This window comes from Rhinatrema bivittatum, chromosome 3 (genome assembly GCF_901001135.1).
Source record: "Rhinatrema bivittatum chromosome 3, aRhiBiv1.1, whole genome shotgun sequence".
Taxonomy (NCBI): domain Eukaryota; kingdom Metazoa; phylum Chordata; class Amphibia; order Gymnophiona; family Rhinatrematidae; genus Rhinatrema; species Rhinatrema bivittatum.
The window spans coordinates 33,467,219-33,483,512 of NC_042617.1; the positions used below are offsets into that span (position 1 = coordinate 33,467,219).

At 41.0% G+C, this 16,294-nt stretch overlaps 1 protein-coding gene across 7 annotated transcripts in view; it reads left to right on the forward strand.

The window, feature by feature from the left end:
* ENAH (ENAH actin regulator) overlaps positions 1 to 16,294 on the forward strand; it is a 432,953-nt gene that overhangs the window by 346,836 nt on the left and 69,823 nt on the right. For 4 of the 7 annotated variants that reach the window (XM_029593081.1, XM_029593085.1, XM_029593082.1 and 1 more), the window contains one exon: positions 5,990 to 6,056. In XM_029593081.1, the coding sequence (XP_029448941.1) occupies positions 5,990 to 6,056 (67 nt within the window). Of the gene's footprint in view, positions 1 to 5,989; positions 6,057 to 14,211; positions 14,278 to 16,294 lie in introns of all 7 variants that reach the window. The other 3 variants (XM_029593080.1, XM_029593083.1, XM_029593084.1) reach the window with 1 other exon arrangement.

The window sequence follows — 16,294 nt, forward strand, 5'->3', positions numbered from 1 at the left end:
AACCCGAGCCAGATGTATTGTATTGTTTACAATTGTGAAGGGGCATTTCGGAGGGGGGGGGGGAATGCTCGTGTAGCGTGGGGGCTGCTACACGGGAAGGCCTAGAGAGCAAGAGGGGGGCCGATGCTCAGGCCGCAAGCTTACCCTCGCTGGTGACGAGGCGGGGTGAGTAAGGCGGGGGTGGGGCAGAAGCTAGCTTACCATTGGGCCGCGGTGGTAAGTGAAGAATGGCAAGCGGCGGAGGAGGCGGACGTGGGGGATGTTATTTGAAAGTTGTTTGGAATTATGTTAAGATTCGGCTCGGGTTAGGTTGAATAAACTGCGGCCTTTATTTAATACCATACTGTGGTCCTGTGTATTTATTTTGAAAGGGGAAAAGGGGGGGGGAGTGAAGTTGCGCGAGGCCTGGGTGGCTGTCTCGTGTCCCTATGTTACGGTAATGTTTCTGTTCTTCCATTGTTGCTCTGCTTATTGAGGCTGGCTTGTGGTTTCCAGTTCATTTCTTCTCTGCATGTTTCTATTTATACTTTCTGGTCTCTTTAGTCTGTATTTGGTCAGAATCTGTCTGTTTCCCATGTGTGAGGTATTCTGCTACCATGTAATTTATCTGTAGTGATGTATAGCAGTCTGATTTGTTCTGTTTTCCTAACAGAGAAGGTATATTTGTGTTCTAGGTCTTGGTGTAATATGTGCAGTGTTGCCTTTTTGTAGATAAGGTTGTTTCTGTTTGAGTGCTGGTAGTTAGGGTTGTTTTGGTATGGGAGGTTTACTATATTGTAATACTAATTCAGTTTATTCGTGACTTTCTGGGGGCCAAGCCCTCACATAGCACGCATTACAAAAAGCCTAATTCCATAGGAGTGACAAGTGTTTTTTGCAGTGTTTTCTGGCTGGCACCACAGCAGTTCATGTAAATATAATATGCATGTTGTAAGTGATTTTGCCTCAGAAGTCTGTACTTTTGAATGTTCTTTGTCATGTAAAATTTGTTATAAATGCATAATTTAATTGTGTATCTGTTAAGGGTGTGGGAGTGTGTGTGTGTGTGTGTGTGTGTGTGTTGGGGGGTGATGTATGTGCAAGGCTGTAAGGTTTGCCTAGGGTACCTAATACCTTTCCCTTGACCATGGGCTCCTTTTGGTTGGGTGTCAGTTTTTAAAAATAAGATTGCTGGAGCGAGCTGGGCTTTTTTTTGATGGGCCCAGGGCAGAGACTGAATGAATCCAGGAGGAGGAGCACAGTAATTGTTTGCATAGGGCAGCAAAAAAGCTAGCACTGGCCCTGCTAGAAATGTAATTACACTGCAAAATGTGTGTCATAAGAACATAAGAAATTGCCATGCTGGGTCAGACCAAGGGTCCATCAAGCCCAGCATCCTGTGTCTGCCATGTTTTGTCTGTTTTACTTGATGGGACAAAATTGCTTTTAAAGGCAATTGCCCCTTGCTGCAAATCATCCTTATTTTTTGTGGCTTAATCCGACTTTTGTCCTTGATATCTACTTAAAAGTAATGCCCATCTTTGTATAGCCAGTTCTCAATTCTGAAGGTTGGAGGAAAATAGCCTGTTGTGTAATAACATGGCATATTGCATCATGAGTGAAGGGGTATTAAGCAAGGTTGTCAAACTAAGTTAAAATATTTGCTGATTCATAATGTCCCCAGAGGTTTTACACATAAAGTAGCATTGTTTTTTTCTAGAATAGAACTGGGTGAATCCATGAAGGCTCAATTCAAAATCCTCCTGAGTACCAACTAAACTACAAGAGAGAGTCTATGATGAATTGATAGGATATGAACACTGTTCTGTGATAGTACACTTTCTTTTCCTTGTTAAGTAGAAAGTGCTTTGGCCCCCTGAAACCAGAGAAAGTGCCATGACAGAGTATTTTGGTACTGCTGCAGTTCTTGGGACACAGCAAAACACAAAAGGGGAGGGTAAATAAGAGCCAAGCTCCTACTATATCCGTTTTTAAAAGGTGAAATCTTTGAACTGATTTCATTGGCCAGTTGAATCCAACATAGCATCAAAAGAATGGGAACAAAGCATTATAGCAATGCTGTGCATTGCCATATGGTATGGATTCTGGTTCAGTTCCTGGGTCAGCTAGGGCAGTGGTCCCCAACCTTTTTTGCACCAGGGACCGGCTTCAAGCAAGACCATTTTTCCATGGCCCGGCAGGGCGGAGTGGGGTGGGGCAGGGCTTTGGTCATATGGGGGCGGGGTTATGGATGGGGTTGGATTTTAGTGCATACTTATCATTTAATTATGACATTTATAAATCCTGCACCTCCAGTTCTCTAACTCTGTGCATCCACTGAAATTCCTCCAAACAATGGAGCTTGGATGTTTCCCTTACAGCTCATCATACTAAGATATTTTCAAATTCTGGTGTCACCTCACAGTAACAGCAGCACAAACACCTTCCACTGCCAGACACATTGTGAACGAACACAAAACCCACAAAAAAAGACACTCAAAATCTATACTGCAATCCCATCGTAACATAACAGTAATAACACCAAGGACTCAAACAACAATAACCCTACCTGTGAAAAAGCAAGGGTAAATATTGCACTGGGTCCTAGGATAACACTATACCACCTACTGAGGAAACAAAACAAACCCGATTGCTATAGATCCCTATACAGACACTACATGGTAGCAGAATCTCTCATCATGGTCACACACACACAGCAGAGACAGACCGTCACCAAATACTGAATACAAAATAAAGGAGCACAAATTAGAAAAAACTGAAATGGAAATCCCAAGAAGCCAGACTCTGTGTATTAACAATGGAAAAACAGAACCACCATTCCTCATAAAACAATAAAGCCCCTGCTGTCCATACATGGGAGCTCTTGATTTCCAGTCACCCTGATATTGTCAAGGATTAGGAGGTTATCCTCTCTCTCTCTCACACATACTCACATGTCCATTCTCTCTCACACATACACTGTCACATACATACACATTCATGCTCTTATATCCACCATAACCTCTCGCTCTCAGACACTGACACACTCTCAGGCTGTAAGATACTCTCTCCCCCTCCACACACACCCCTCCCACACACACACTCTTACTCCCCTGGATTTTCTCATACACACTCATGCTCTCACTCTCACTGGCTCCCTCACAACCTCCGAGCCTCTCTCATTCCTCTGCTGCCACTGTCACTGTTGCCGCATGGCTATTGGGGAGGCGCTGATTGCTGCTACTGGCACTGAAGCCCATTCTGCTGCCTTCTCTGTGCAGGCCCCATGGGCTTCCAGTTCCTCCATGCTGATCTCGTACATTGTGAGATCCACATAGAGAAAGTGCTACTCTTGCACATTCCCAAAGATTACATGTGCCAATCAGTAAAAAGTAATTTATTTTTTTTTACATCTGCTGTTTTATCTTAGTTTTCCTATCGGTTGGTCACAGGCTTTTTTTCCCCACCTTCCCTTTCTTATTTTGCCAATTCCTTATATATTGCCTTTTTTTCTATTTCTTTTCTCTCCATCTGTCTTCTTCCCTCAAACACAGTCAGGTTCTCGTTCTCACATGCTTTCTCTCTCTCTAACACACACATGCTCTCACTCTCACATGCTCTCTCTCATACAATCATTCATACACACAGTCTCTCACTGGCACATGCTGTCTGAGTCTCTCACAGAAGAATGAAAAGATGGATCGGTAAAAATGGACTTTTATTGGAACTTGCCCGACTCTGGCCGAGTTTCGCTCTGCCGAGCTGCCTCAGGGGCTGTGGCACATAAATATAAACAATTAAAAATGCACACAAACATAAATATTTGTATAAACATATGACATGATATAAAACATATTCAAAAAAATATATATTAAACGAATACATTAAATAGTAAAAACACTTCAACACGGATGAAGGAGTATGAGTATGAGTATCCTAGGAAATCAGCAAAAGTATATAGAGCCAAGTTTCTGGCTCAACAAGGTACAAAATTTAGTTTGCTATCTTTACATATCATTTATATTTTTTCATTTCTTAATAATTAGACACTTTGACCTCCTCAATAATATATTTCAATTAATAATATTTTATTGTTTGTTACAAATTTTGCATGTATCAGCCATATGCTGTTTGGTGAAGTGCATTGGGCAATGCAACAATCACTATAGACCATGTTTTTTGTAAGATTTGTTTCCACTTTTAATTGATGTTTCAGCCACAGTATCTGTACTTTCAAACACGTAACTTTTTATGTAACATCATTATCTTATGCACACAAAACAAGCACTGTCTCCGTGTTGAAGTGTTTTTACTATTTAATGTATTCGTTTAATATATATTTTTTTGAATATGTTTTATATCATGTCATATGTTTATACAAATATTTATGTTTGTGTGCATTTTTAATTGTTTATATTTATGTGCCACAGCCCCTGAGGCAGCTCGGCAGAGCGAAACTCGGCCAGAGTCGGGCAAGTTCCAATAAAAGTCCATTTTTACCGATCCATCTTTTCATTCTTCTGTTGTTCGCCACATTGGATCGGTTACCGGTTTGCTTCCTTGGACCATCCCTGAGTCTCTCACACACAGGCTCTCTCTCCCACATGCTGTCTTGCTCAAGCACAGGCTCTCACTGTCACGTGCTATCTCTCTCACACACACAGAGGCTCTCACATGCTGTCTCTGCAAACATTCAGGTCTTCACTTCCACACAGTCTCATACACGCACACATACACACTCTACAAACCCTCAGCCTCTCTCTCACCTCTGGGCCTCCTCTTCACTGGCCGCTGCAGGATGGGCTCTGCAGCAGCCCTGGTCTTCTCGGGCCGCGCTGCTCCTCTTCTGCACGCAGCTGATGCTCCTCCTCTTTCCTGCCCATGTGGCTCCGGCAGGAAGGAGGAGGAGCACCTGCACGTTTAGACGCGACTGTTTTCTTCGGGCCGTGGTGACGTGAGCTCCACCACGGCCCTTCTGATCTTCTTCTGTGTATATCCGGCACACAGCATAGCAGTAGTTCACCGCTCAGCCGTGATGTGCTAATTAGCTTTTCGGGTCGTGCCGCCTCCTTTTTGGGGTTGGAGGGGGCGGGTCTCCAGCCTCGCCCCGCAACAGCGGCAGCCAATGAACAGCAGCCGGGGAGAGCAGCGCCGCCGACCGGCAAAAAACCCCCAACGGCCCGGTCCTGGTCCGCAGACTGGTGGTTGGGGACCCCTGAGCTAGGGCTTGGAATATTGCTGGAGGCAGAATTCATAGCCTCTGGGGGAAAGGTAGTCATGGTCAATACATTGTGGACAGTTTTAGATTAGAAACTATGGTGCATGGTTCTTAAAGGAATCCCCGGTGCATGGCTCCAGATCTCAGGTCCATTGCTACAATGATCAGACTAGGAGCAGCAGGGGTAGGGACATATTAAAAAAAAATTCAAGGGGAAATCCCTGGATAGTTGCAAATGAGGCAAGTGTTGCCAGAATCCTTGATTCCAATTGAGCTGAAAGGAAAAAGAAAATGAGAACTACTAGGCCAAAAACAAAGTATATTGAGATGGACAATGGAACTCGGAGCAAGTTGAAAAGGATGGAGATGGAAAGCAGGCATGAGCTGCAATAGTTATGTTTGACTGGGGAGATTAGAAAACTTTGGTCATGGAACTGAATATGGTAAACTTGCTATTTTATTTATAAAGATCCCACTATAACATAGTAAATGATGGCAGAGAAAGGTCAAATGGTTCATCCGGTTTGTTCCGTTGCATTTAGGGCAGATGAGTATGGGAATTTATAAGTTCAACCCCAGCTCCCCTCCAGCCCTAACCCCATCCCCATTTTCATCCCTTTCCCTACCACTGCCCTCCATATCCATTACAAGCATGCTCACAGTAATGGACTCCACCACCTCTGCAGCTAGGCCATGGCAGGCCTTGACACATTCTGATTCCAGGTCTTATCTGGTAAATACATTGTTTACTCCTTTAAAGTAAAACCATGCTTGTTTGTCTTTCTTCCAAAGAACCAACAAGAAAACCTTGGGAAAGAACAAGTACAATGAATGGCAGCAAATCACCTGTTGTTTCCAGGTAAAATTACTATAATACCAAGAAATTGTATGTGTTTAAAAGTTGTTATCAAAATGTTTTTCCCTTTAAATTATTAGTGAATATTTGTCACTTAACAGGTTATCACCACAGGTGACATTGCTAAAAGGACTGCATATTTTAATGATACTTGTATTTTGGATGATATATTAACATGGAAAACAGTAGTTTTATTACATGGTTATTATCTTAGATTGTAATCATTTGTGCAGCTTGAGTACAATGATGTTTGCCATTAAGTACCTAGGGATCTGCCTTTGACAGCTAAGGTCTCTTCCCTGTTTCTCTTCTTCTCTAGCTTATCTGCTTATCTACTATTTGGGTTGGTGGTTCCCAAACCTGTCCTGTTGACCCCACAACCAGTCGAATTTCATGATATCCTCGATTAATATGCATGAGATAAATTAGTAAATACTAAGTCGCTAGAGTGTGCAAATATAACTGATATATTCATTGTGGATATCCTGTAAACACAATTGGCTGTGGGGTCAATAGGACATGTTTGGCAAATGCACAAGTCTAAAGAAATGAAACAATTTTTTGATATTTCTTAAATAATTTTTAAAAATGGAAGTCTGCCAAATGCCTGATAACGAAGTAAATGCCGTGAGCAGGATAGGCTCTGCTTGCAGCTCACCAAGTCTGTACTCCTCTCCACCATGAAAGGGGTGGGCTCTGCTTTCGGGCCTTAAATGTTTGCTCTTTGCCGTCTCCTAATGGCTGGCACCTTAGGCAACCACCTAGTTCACCTATTGGGACACACCGGCCCTGGTCAGGGGAGGGTTAACTTGGCAAGAAGAGCAGCCAAGACACCAAGATTAAAAACTTTTTTTCAGTTTAAAAAAAAGAGAAAATTACCATTGAGTGATTTGTGAATCAACTGCCAAGAATGTATTAGTTTTTCCAGCACTATTATACCTCCAACTCCCTGATGTAGATTACAAAACACAGACCCGGGTTGAGGTTACAGGATTGATAAATACCTGGAGGACATTACCAATTTTGGTCAATACAGATAAGTTATACTTTTTTGCATTTCAAAATTATAAAAAGTTGAACATCTACAGCCAGATGCCTGATGATTATAAGGCAATGAAGGCCTCATTAAGCCAGTACTGCCTAGTATGACTGGTCACTAACCTTTCTGGTTAAAAGGGTTTATTTGTGAAATTTTGTCAGATAATTTCCATAAGAAGTTGGATAGAAGGGCGACCAAAATGATAAAGGGGATGAAACAGCTCCCCTGTGAGGAAAGGCTGAAAAGATTAGGGCTGTCCAGCTTGGAGAAGAGACGGCTGAGGGGGGATATGATAGAGGTGTTTAAAATCATGAGAGGTCTTGAACGAGTAGATGTGAATCGGTTATATACACTTTCAGATAATAGGACTAGGGGGCACTCCATGAAATTAGCAAGTAGCACATTTAAGACTAATCGGAGAAAAGTCTTTTTCACTCAACGCACAATTAAGCTCTGGAATTTGTTGCCAGAGGATGTGGTTAATGTAGCTGGGCTTAAAAAAAGGTTTGGATAAGTTATTGGAGAAGAAGTCTATTAACTGCTATTAATCAAGTTGACTTAGGGAATGGCCTCTGCTATTACTGGCATCAGTAGCATGGAATCTTCTTAGTGGGAGGAATAGCCTAGTGGCGACCAGGGTTCAAGTCCCGCTGTCACTCCTTGTGACCTTGGGCAAGTCACTTTACCCTCCATTGCCTCAGCCCCCTGGGGATAGAGAAATACCTACAGTACCTGAATGTAAACCGATGTGATATCTCAGATCAAATGTCGGTATATAAAAATAATAAAATAAATAGTGTTTGGGTACTTTCCAGCTTCTTGTGGCCTGGTCTGGCCTGTTGGAAACAGGATGCTGGGCTTCATGGATCCTTGGTCTGACCCAGCATGGTCTCATATGTTCGTATGTTCTTACTTTTGATAGATCTGTCTACTGCATTGGACTCAGTAGACCAGCGCTTCTCAACCGGTGTGTCGCGTGCTACTGGTCTCCCGATGCTCTTCCCCCTTCTTCCTTCACAGAGCGAGAGGCAGGCTATCTTCCACTGCTGCCGTTGCCTGGACTATCAGCACGTTCAAGCCCGGATGGGAATGGCAGCAGTGTTAGTGGAGGCTGGCAACTGCGGCTGGGCCTTTTCTTCTTTCCGCACCTGCCCCCACCCTGGCCCGGAACAGGAAGTGATGTGCGGTGGGTGAGCGGGAAGAAAAAGCCATGCTGCTCGAAAAAGTAGCGGCAGCAGTAGCATGAGCCCAAAGCAAAATCAGAAGCAGCCAGAAATCAGCACAGGAGACAGCAGAATTAGCCTCCCGTGGCTGATAGGATTCTTCTTTCTTGGCCTGCGGGGGCTAGAGGAGGAGGCTGCTGCAGCTACCATTTGTGCTGGGGGGCAGGAAATGAGCCAGCCAGCCTGTCTGTAAGTGAGAGAATGTATGTGTGATTGAGTGTGCATGTGTAACTGAGAGCCTGTGTGTAAGTGAGAGCATTTAATTGAGATCATGTATGTAAAGTGTGTGAGAGAGAGCATGTGTGATTGAGAGAAACTGGTCAGAGGTGAGGGGGGTGTGTGTGTGTATAGGATATACAATGGAAATGACTGGTCAGGGAGATGACTGGAGTGTGTGTGAGAGAGAAAGTGATTATGGGAATGAGAAGCCTGTGCATGTGGAGAGAACTAGCATAGGAGTGAGAAACGTGTGTGTGACACAGCATGGGAGTGAGAAGCTTGTATATGTAAGGTAGAACATGGGAGTGGGAAGCCTGTGTGTGTGCATGAGAGAGAGACTTCGGGAAGGTGGTGTGTGTGTGTGTGTGTAAGAGAAAGATTGGTCAAGAGATGATTGGTGTGTGAGAGAGAAACTGGTATGTGAGTGTGACTGGTATGTGTGTGTGTGAGAGAGAAATTGATTATGGGAATGAGAAGCCTGTGCATGTGGTGAGAGCTAGCATAGGAGTGAGAAACCTGGGGGTGTGTGACACAGCATGGGAGTAAGAAGCCTGTATATGTAAGATAGAACTTGGAAGTGGGAAGCCTGTGTGTGTGTGTGTAAGAGAGACTGGTCGGGAGATGATTGGTGTGTGAAAGACAGAAACTGGTCATGGGGTGTGTGTGAGACAGAGACTGATCATGGGCCCTAAGGAAGAGGACCATGAGTACAGAGCTTCAGCCACTACTGCTTCTGGTGTGTGCTACTGGCCTGCATGGAAGAGGAGTAGGAGAGATGCTGGAGGGGGATAGTAAAGGTGGCTTTTTAAGTTTATTTTTCTTGATTGACTGCCATTTTAATTACTGAATATTATATAATGTGTCTGCTGTTTTGAAATATTTTATTGGTGTTTGGAGAATTTTAAATAATTTTTGAGTTTTTAATTGTTGGATATTATTCTGTTCATAGTTGTTGTGAAACATTTATTCTGCTTATTAGTATATTTATACAATTATTTCTGTGTTGGGATCTATAGCTGCTTGGCTAGTTCTGTTTTCCTAATAGGTGTATTGGTGTTTAGGGCCTGATTTAATATTTATAGTGTTGCCTTTTCATAGGTAGGGTTGTTACTGTTTGAGTGCATTCCATAATACAAGTATAACTGTGTGCGGATTAGTTTGTGCATTACTGCAGATCCTGGGAGTATGTTAGGTCGGTTCTGTGTATGTGTCCGAGGTGAGGTATTTTACTGTATCAGTCTTATTTGTTGTATTTTCTCAAGAGGACATGCATTAGTGATAAACTGCTGTCTTTTCATAAGTAGGGCTATTGAGCCTGGTAGTTGGAGTTGACACTAGAATCAGAATATATTTTTTGTAAGGTGAGTTATATGGGGAATGTCATAATTCTGCTTTACATCCATAATTGTGGGTCAGGGGGGTTCCTGTGGATGCAACCTGTACTTTTACATTTAGCCCTATGATGGTCATGTGTTCAGTGTGTCCTGACAGAAAAAAGGTTGAGAACCACTGCAGTAGACCATCAGAATCTGTTGGTGCAGTTTAGGCCACTTATTCCGATGGCGCTTATGTCTAAGGTGATTTTATTCCTTCCTAAATGGCCACTAGATGGTGCATGGGTATTGGAAATTGTCTAGAGTAACTGGTTGGGTAATAACATTAGATTTGCCATATTGAATCAGACTAAAGGTCCATCAAGCCCAGTATCCTGTTTCCAACAGTATCCAATCCAGGTCACAAGTACCTGGCAGGATCCCAAAAGGTAAATAGATTCCATGCTGTTTAACCCAGGCTTAAGCAGTGGATTTCCCCATGTCCACCTTAATGGTTTATGGTTTCCTCCAGCAACTTGTCCATATCCTTTTTTTAAACCCAGCTACATTAGCAGCTTTCACCACATCCTCTAGCAACAAATTCCAGAGCTTATGCATTGAATACAAAAATATTTTCTCCTATTTATTTTAAATGTACTACTTAGTAACTTCATTGTATGTCCTCTAGCCTTTATACTTTTTGAAAAAGTAAATAACCAATTTGCATATACCTGTTACACTCAGCTTATTATTTTATAGACTTCTATCATATCTCCCCTCAGCTGTGGCTTCTCCAAGCTGAAAAGCCCTAACCTCTCTAGCTTTTTCCTCATAGGGGAATTGTTCCATCCCTTTTATCATTTTGGTTGCCCTTCTCTGTATCTTTTCTTATTCTGTTAAGTTTTTTGAGGTAATGGTTACCAGAATTGCACACAATATAGAACGATAGAGGCAATTTGATATTCTGTTTTATTCTCTATTCCTTTCCTAATAATTCCTAGCATTCTTTTTGTTTTCTGGGCGGCTGCTGTCCCACACAGAAAATTTTAACGTATCCAAGTTGAGATCTGGATCCTTTTCCTGATTGGTGACTCCTAATTTTGGAGCCTTGCATTGTGTAGCTATAATTTAGATTGCTTCTCCATAAGTACATCATTTTACACTTATCCACATTAAATGTCATATGCAATTTGCATGCCCAGTCTCCCAGTCGTGCAATGTCCTCTTGTAATTTTTCACAGCCTCCTGTGATTTAAGAACTTTGAATAATTTTGTCATCTGCAAATTTGATTACCTTATTCATTGTTCCCATTTCCAGGTCATTTATAAATGTTATAAGTCAGGGGGTTGCAGAGCAGATCTCTGGGGTACTCTACTATTCACCTTTTCTCCAGTGAGAAAATTAACCATTTAGGTCAGCTCTGTTTTCTAGCTTTTAACCAGTTCCCAGTCCACAATAGGATGTTGCCTCCTATTCCATAACTCTTAGTTTTCTTCTGAAGACTCTCATGAGGGACTTGTTAAATGCTTTCTGAAAATCCAGATACACTGTTATCAGCTGGCTCACTTTTATCCATATAGTACATGAATGTAATCTATTTTGAAGTGTCTGGAAGATGGAATATAAATAAAATAAATATTTACACCTTAAAAAAAATTGTAGCAGATTGGTAAGACAAAACTTCCTTTGGCTAAATCCATATTGGACTTTGTCTCATTATATTTTGACTATTTAAATATTCAATAATTGTGTTCTTTGATAGTGCTGGGCAAAATGGTAGAAACTGTCGAGCTGACTTGTCTGTAGTTTCCTGGATCACACCTGGAACTCTTTAAAAACTGGCATTACACTGGGAACCCTGCAGTCATCAGGTACCATAGATGATTCTAAAGATAGTTTACAAAATACTAATATGTCTGCAATTTTATTTTTCAGTTCTTTCAAAACTCTGGGATATAAACCATCTGTCCGGGCGATTTGCTATTCTTTAATTTGTCAATTTGCCTTCTTACATCTTCGAGGTTCACTGAGATTTTCAGTTCCTCTGAATTGTCACCTTTTAAATATTTTTTGCATGGGTATCTCCTTTATATCTTCCTCAGTAAAGACTGAAGCCAAGAATTAATTTAGTCTTTCTGCTATGGCCTTGTCTTCCCTAGGCTTTTTTTTACCCTTTGATCATCTAATGGTGCAAGTAAATTGCTCACAGGCTTTTTGCTTCGAATGCACCTGAAAGTTTATTATGAGTTTTTTCTTGCATGGCAAACTACTTTCAAATTTTCTCTTTGTCTTTATCAATGATTTGCATCTAACTTGCCAGAGATTATGCTGTTTCCTGTTTTCTTCATTTGGATTCCTTTTCTATTTTTTGAAAGATTCTTTTAGCTATAATAGCCTTTCTCACTTGACTTCCAGCATGGTTAAAAGGTAATTTTAGCCGCTTTTGCACTTTTTGTCATGCATGGAATACATCTGGTTTAGGTTTCCAAGATAATATTTTTAAACAAGGTCCATGCCTGCTGTAAACTCTTAACCTTTGCAATGCTCTCTTTGGTTTTTTCCTAACCATTTTATCATAGTCTCTCTTGAAAGTTAAATGCTATTGCAGTAGATTTTTTTAGTGTCCTCCCTCCTGTTGAGATCAAATTTTATCATTATGATCATTGTTGCTAAGTGGCCCAAAGAGAGTTACCTCTTGCACCAAATCCTGTATTCCACTAAGGACTAGGTTCTTGTATTAGCTGTTCCATTAAGCAGTAATTTATTTCATCTAGGAACTTTACCATCGTAGCATGTCCTGATGTGACATTCACTCAATCAATACTTTGGTAATTGAAATCTCCCATTATCACCGTGCTGCTAATATTGTTAGCTTCCCTAATTTCTGTTAGCATTTCATTGTTCATTCTGGTTGAGTGGATAGTAATACATTCCTAATGTCATTTTATGCCCCCTTCCAAATGGAATTTCTATCCTTAAGGATTCTACAGTTCATTTTGTTTCCTGCAGAATTTTTATCCTGTTTGACTAAATGCCCTCTTTAATTTAGTGCCTCCCTTCCACCCATTTGATCTATCATATCACTGATGCAGTTTGTACCCTGGTATCTAAGCCATTGGCTATCCTCCTTCCACTTGGTCTCTGAGATACCAGTTATATCTATCTTTTCAATCCGGGCTATACATTCTAACTCTCTAATCTTATATTTTAGACTTATAGCATTTGATTATATATATATTTTAGAGTGTTTATTTTGAATTAATCTGCTTTTCAGTTGAGAAGGGGTAATTTGGAATCTTTCAATGGTCTGCTCATTACTTAACGGCACATAGGCCGCTTTTGCATTTATTGGAACGTCTCTTATTAGGAAGCCCTAACTTCCATGTTGTAATAGTATTCATCAAAGGTACATCATTCCAAATCATGCACTCCTGAGCAATTGTCTGCTTTCCCCATCAGCTATTTGTCTAATGTATTGTACTACAAAATGCAAGCATAAAAATAGTAGCCTGCCCAGAGCTGAGGATAGAACGGAATAATCATTTTTAAATAAATGGAATCCATCCTTTGCAGTAGCAGTCCTCAGAGCTCAGACTGCCTCCAGAATCCAGGATAATTTGTGTGAATAGTGGTGTCAAGTATTGGTTGTAACTCCCTCCAAATCTCAGGGGCTTTGAAAACTACCTCTACAGCAGTGTCAGCCAAAGAGTTGGTTCAGGATTTTAACCCAGAATTCCTTGGCATTACATAGCAGAGCCACTGGATCGGCCCCTTCTTCATTGCTACTATCCAGATTTTTTAGGGTTTTCTGCCTTTTTACAACAGCCGTCCTTTAACCTTTCTGATTTCCATCATTGAGACTCCATGGAAAATACTTGCGTTTGGAGAAAAAATTACTTAAACTGCTGTTTTCTAAATTGTGTTCATGGGTTTACACAACCCATCCACCACCTCTTGTGGAGTTGCACGTTCATTTCTCTTGAACTGTACTTCCTTGGACTGAAAAAGAGCTGACAAAGCAAATAGTAGTTTGTTTGAGTTGCTAAGTTGTAGACCTGTAAATTGAGAAGCTCATAAGGCTTGTGTATAGCATGTCATATTACCCTTCAATTTGAAGAACTGCACTTGTTGGTAAGTACTTTCTTTTGCAAGAAATTAAGGCGCACACATTCCAAATTGACTTCAGATGTATGCATTTAAAAGCGAAAAGATCTAACCAAAAAATCGTCTTCATAGTTGCTTGAAGCATGAATGTAATAATGTTCTGCAAACAGGTATAAATATAATTCATAGATCATAGCCTACTAGAATATAAAATGCAGCTTTTCCATAACGCAAATAAGTGTTTTTCCCTTGTGCTCAGTCGACGAGATTATCAATGGAGAAGCCAGATTGGTTGTGACAACAGGTTCTTTGATTCATTAAACAGGTATAAACAGCCTGTTGTGGTTTGAGATTTATTTTTTGAATAACGATCCTGATCAACAGAGGGATGAGTTTTTTCTACATGGAATGAGTTAATCACCACAGACAAAACTGGTAAAGATCTTTAAGGTTACTAATTTTTTTATTTTTAGAGGACTTTATCAATTGTTTAAATTATTCGCTTCACAACTAAATTAGTAAAGAATGGCAAATGATATAATTGTCTATATAATCTAGTCCAGTGCGGACCCTGTACATCATGGAACATATGTTGAGGTATTTGCTCCTTGGGAAATTTAACTTTCTGAGCTTTTTTTCTCTAAGATGCTACTGCTCTTCACATGCCATAAATGTTTTTTTTGTTTGTTTTTTTAAAGCTGGAGTGGATTTCTGAGGCTACCAAATAAAATGGCTTATTAAAGACTGCTTGTAGCATGAGCCATTAGCAGAGGGGAGCTGGGTATGATGTGTGGACCCCGCTTCTCCCTGCACTAGCTCGTTCCCAAAGCAGAGGAAGCAACTATGGCCATTCGAGTTTAGTTGCTAGGAAAGCACAAAGATGGCATGTCAATGAACACTAGGCATATGAAAAGTCTTGCATTTTATCACAACACCAGATAAGCTTTGAGCTTGCCCCCTCTGTCTTCAGCTCTCTGCAATGAAAAATGAGTTGACTGAAACTAAGGAAGAACTGGCTAACATTAAAATAGCCTGCCCTGCCATACTGCATGCAGACAATTGGCCCTCCTCTCCCACAAAGGAATGCAAAAGTATCCCACAACAGTAAACTTCTTCTGCTAGGTGTAACAATTATCAAAGATATTAATTTGGAGGGAAATAAAAAAGGTTATTTGCTTAACCAGGATCCTTGGTAGCAGGAATGACATAATAGAAGATTTGCCATACTGGGTCAGACCAAAGGTCCATCAAGGCTAGTATCCCGTTTCCAACTGTAGCTAGTCCAGTGCACAAGTACCTGACAGGATCACAAGGGGTAGGTAGATTCTATGCTACTTATCCCAGGGACAAGAAGTGGATTTCTGCAAGTCAATCTTAATGGTTTATGGATTTTTCCTGCAGCAACTTGTCCAAACTCTTTGAATCTGCGTACACTAATAGCTTTCACCACGTCCAGGTCACAAGTACTTGGCAAAATCCCAAATAGTAAATGGATCCCATGCTGCTATTGCACAATGAAAAGCAGTGGCTATCCCTTAAGTCTACTTGGTTAATAGTTTATGAACTTCTCCTCCAGGAACTTGCCCAGTACAAACCAGATTCTTTTTTTTTTTCCAAAGTATTTTATTGATCCACTCAATAACACAATACAGCATGTTCCAAACTTAGTTGTCACAATTCAAACAGAATATGAACATAACTCCGCATAACAATACATAACAGAGAGCAGTCATGATTTTACCTCAAACCCCTTTATCATGCTCCCTCCCCCCCACCCTAGCATTGCAAACATATAAAATTAGATGCCATACTACGGCATTAGTGATTCCGGCTAAATTGAGAATAATCCAATCTCAAGTACAGAAAAGATGGGAAAAGACAAACTAAACATAAAAGGAACATGTCCATAAAGCATTCAATATGCGATACTCAAAAATCAAATGCAACTTTGCCTCTTGTTACCTGTGGATTCTGTAGCTGATAAAAGCAATAGGCACTGAGTGCTTGATGGGAGAGAATCATAAAAAGTAAGCCACACTTCTCTGAAATACCGCTACTTCTGGAAAGAGAACTTATGGTAAAGGGACCCGTACTCCATTTGGAATAGGTTGGCCATCTGGGATGTCCACAAGGAACAATCCGGAGGAGTAGCCTCCAACCATTTCAATAAAATGCATTTTTTAGCCATCAGACAAGCTTTGGAAAAAAATAGCGTATTTTCATGATTTAGTGAAGTGTCTCCGGCGTCAAGATTTAACAAACAAAAGGCCCGCGACCACTGAATTTGGGTAGAAAACAATTGAGACACCCGAGATCGAATCTGCTCCCAAAAAGCTTGAATT